Source organism: Glycine soja, chromosome 5 (genome assembly GCF_004193775.1).
Source record: "Glycine soja cultivar W05 chromosome 5, ASM419377v2, whole genome shotgun sequence".
Lineage (NCBI taxonomy): Eukaryota > Viridiplantae > Streptophyta > Magnoliopsida > Fabales > Fabaceae > Glycine > Glycine soja.
In genome coordinates, this window is record NC_041006.1 from 39,163,312 (window position 1) to 39,166,813 (window position 3,502).

Consider the following 3,502-nt stretch of genomic DNA (forward strand, 5'->3'; position numbering starts at 1 on the left):
GAATAAGGCTTGAATGATTATGATGAGTGATAACCGTCACAAATTGTATTTTTAATTTCAAAATGAATATTGATAGTTTTAAAACATTCACAGATCGTATTATCAAATATTTAACAGATACATCATCACTTATCTAATAATAAGAATTTAAAATAAACTTTTCAAATATCACAAACAAATACAAAGAAAAAAATTATCAAAAAGCAAAAACAAAAATCCGATATATATAAAAAATCATACATAATTCAAAACGAGGCAATACATTGATGATTAATTAAACACACAAGGATCCAACAAAACAGGGGGGAGTATGAAAGTGATTTGCTATTGGCGTGATATTTGGCAATTACTAGTTCGGCATATTGGAGCTTCCTGGTTCGATATCGATCGTCCAAGACATGATAGAGCAGTGACCAGGAGAGATCAATAGAGGTTTGGATTGTGGAGAAGGAGTGCAAGTGAAAACTGTTATCAACCAGATTGTCTTTTTTCTTAAAAAACGGTTTTTCAAAACTATTTACAAAACAGTTGTTAAAAACAAACACAATCTCCACAGTTTCAAACGAGTCATAATTTACCACGAACAGTTCTAAACCAGCATTAACAGTTGTCAAACTGCCCCTATGTAACTGATACTATCTTGTACCATTTTAACAAATATTCCTTCTACAAAATCCTCCTAGCCAAGTAGTACACAGTGCAGATCAAAATACTAGAGATGATGAGAACAAATTTGGGATCAAGTACTATCCATAAAGAGTAATCTGTAATGTCTTTACTCAGTTTCTGTTCGAATTTCTTTGTCACATAAACATGTCCAACAGACAGGGAGAATACAAATTATATGAATGGTGATCACCTCCGCACTGGTGGTACACCCCTTCCAGGTGCAGCTCCACGCCCAGCAGCTTGAGCCTACACAAGCAATATATGGAGTTACACATGTCACATGGTAGGTCCTTACCTAGCAGGATATTGAAAAAGCAATTTTTTAAGGCTAAATCTATATCTAATAATTAAGAAAAAGGGGAGATAAGTACCTTTGCTCGCATTGCAACTGCTCTGCCCCTACCAACACCAAGTGATGCACCCTTGCCCTTCAAGAGGTTCAGAAAGCATAAAATACAAAAGCACACAAAAAAACGAATACGGAGTACTTAATAACTTGGAAATAAGAAGGTACCTTGATTCTTGCATCCAAACGCTTAAACATAGGCGCATTCTTCAGCATGTCTGGGATGACCATAAACCTGTCAAATTCTTATCATGTCAAAATCAATGTACTTACAGAAAATGCAATCTACAAATACAACCTTATTCAGAATATAAAAATTTAAGTTACCAAACAGCACATGATTGAGGTATAAAACCTTACAAGATTGTATATAAAATTAAAAAGTCACTAAGAAACATATGATTCATACCTGACTTTGCTTCCTCGAATAAAAACATGCTCAAGTTGCGATGTTTTGCCATCCTGAAAAGGATTTAGCCAATATCAGCAACTAATATGAATTACACTGCATGTCTTAACAAATATACTTGAAGTTGGAGATATTAAACATCTCTACAACATCTAAAAATTAACAAAAGCACAATTTCATAAGCTTCTCCTGTATCCAGAGTCATTATATGCCACCAAAAACATAGTTCAAAACGGAACAGTAGAAAGTGTATCACTCCAAGGTTAACACTTGGAAATTTCCCAAACTAATAACGCCTGAACCCTAAATCCAAGTAATCCCCGTTATAGAGACCAAAGAACAGACATAGTAAAACATATATATAGCAGATGTTGCCTCCCAAGGTCCAATGGATCATGCATAAACAAATGGTCTACGCCCTAAACCCTTATTCTATAATTATTCATTCCCAACATCCATGCCCCAATATCCACTTGTGCACAGTCCTCTCTTAACTTAAAAGAAACTCAGCAACTAAGGCTTAAGACTGTCAATACATTTTTCTGAAAAGTTGAAACTTAAGATTATTTTCCAACAACTTCTTTTCACAAAAGCTTCTTTTTTTTTTTTTTTGTATCCAAGTGAAATTAATTATCTTAAACCTGTTTTCCAGCAAATTTACCCAAATAAAAAACTGATTCTGAATACAATATATTCTAACAATATTTAATTATACATGTTTTGCAGCTGTCCCAAACACTCCCTAACATACCTCTAATTCCTGGACCTAACAATAGCTAATTTAAACTGGCATTTCCTAACTTCAAACCCTCGATTGACGACATATTTCGCAGTACAATCGTGAAATAAACAATATTTGGTGTAAAAAATAAAATAAAACAAAATAAAAAGTAGGTTAAGAAAGAAGAGAACCTTGGCAGTGTAGGTGATGCTCTCGAGTTGGCAGTTCCAGTTGTCCTCGCACTCGATCATGCTGCCTCTGTAGAGTTCTCCGCTCTTGAGCTCCACCGTCACCACGTGCCCCGAAGCCTCGTGGAGCAGCTTCACCGGAATTCCCAAACTCCTGCTCATGCTTCTCTCAAACGCAAAAAAACCCTACTCCACTATACTCAGATTTGTGATTGTGACTTTTGTGTTGTGTTGTGCCCTATTTTTCCCAAACCCCTCCACATTATTTTATAATTTATTTTGCTCAAACAGAACCCATGCGCCCATGCCAAAATGGGTACCCGAACCCGAGACCCTGTTATTTGTTCATTTTACTTCCCTGATTTTTTGGTTTTTTTTTTTTTTACTTTTAGTTATTTAAAATCAACGGTACGTTAAAAATATTTTTTATTTTTTTTTGTATTTTATGATTCAATGAATATATTCGTTGTTGTGAAATCATATTTTTAAAAGAGAAGTTCCATAAACATCATCTAACACTAGCTACAACGGGAGTTTACTAAAATCCGTTCAAAGAACAAATGCACAAGAGAGGAATGGTCATGAATAATAGGATAGTGATTTTTAGTATTGTTAATGCAATATTTATACAGGCATATAAATAAATATTCATTTTTCCTATCAGTGTAAAAAAAAATTATTTGAACGAGGTTTTATAAAAATTAGTTTATATGTTTTTAAATAAGAAATATTTTTCTAATATGACATGAGACATTTTTGTTAAATAATTAAGATTTTTTAAAAAAAGTTACATAACAAATTTTATTTAAAGAAGAAAACTCAAATATATACTAATATAACATATAGGGATATATATGTAATAATAATAGTAGTAGTAATACATCTCCCCATTTACGTCCTTAATCAACATTTTAAATAACTTTTACATATTTCTTAAATTTTCCTATAAATATTTAGATATCCTTATTTTTAATTATTATTTTTTAGAAAACATATTTTAAATTAAAATAAATAAAATGCTTATTAATAAACAAATTTAAATGATTTAAATGATAACAAATAATTTCATTGTTGTATTTTTTATTTTATGTATATAATAATATAATAGAGTAACTTTAATTTTATTTGCTACAGTGAATTAAATTAACAAATACGTCTAAAAAAAATTA

The 3,502-nt window shown here is 31.7% G+C and overlaps 1 protein-coding gene across 1 annotated transcript; it reads right to left on the reverse strand.

Moving 5' to 3' along the window:
* Positions 1-549: 549 nt before the first annotated feature.
* LOC114413182 (small nuclear ribonucleoprotein SmD3b-like) lies at positions 550-2,588 on the reverse strand. The gene is made up of 5 exons (XM_028377429.1): positions 2,337-2,588; positions 1,425-1,477; positions 1,184-1,250; positions 1,041-1,097; positions 550-915 (listed from the first exon to the last, which is right to left on the reverse strand). The coding sequence occupies exons 1-5, from the start codon at positions 2,493-2,495 to the stop codon at positions 856-858; spliced, it is 396 nt and encodes a 131-aa protein (XP_028233230.1). The 5' UTR covers positions 2,496-2,588; the 3' UTR covers positions 550-855.
* Between the last annotated feature and the right edge of the window lie 914 nt (positions 2,589-3,502).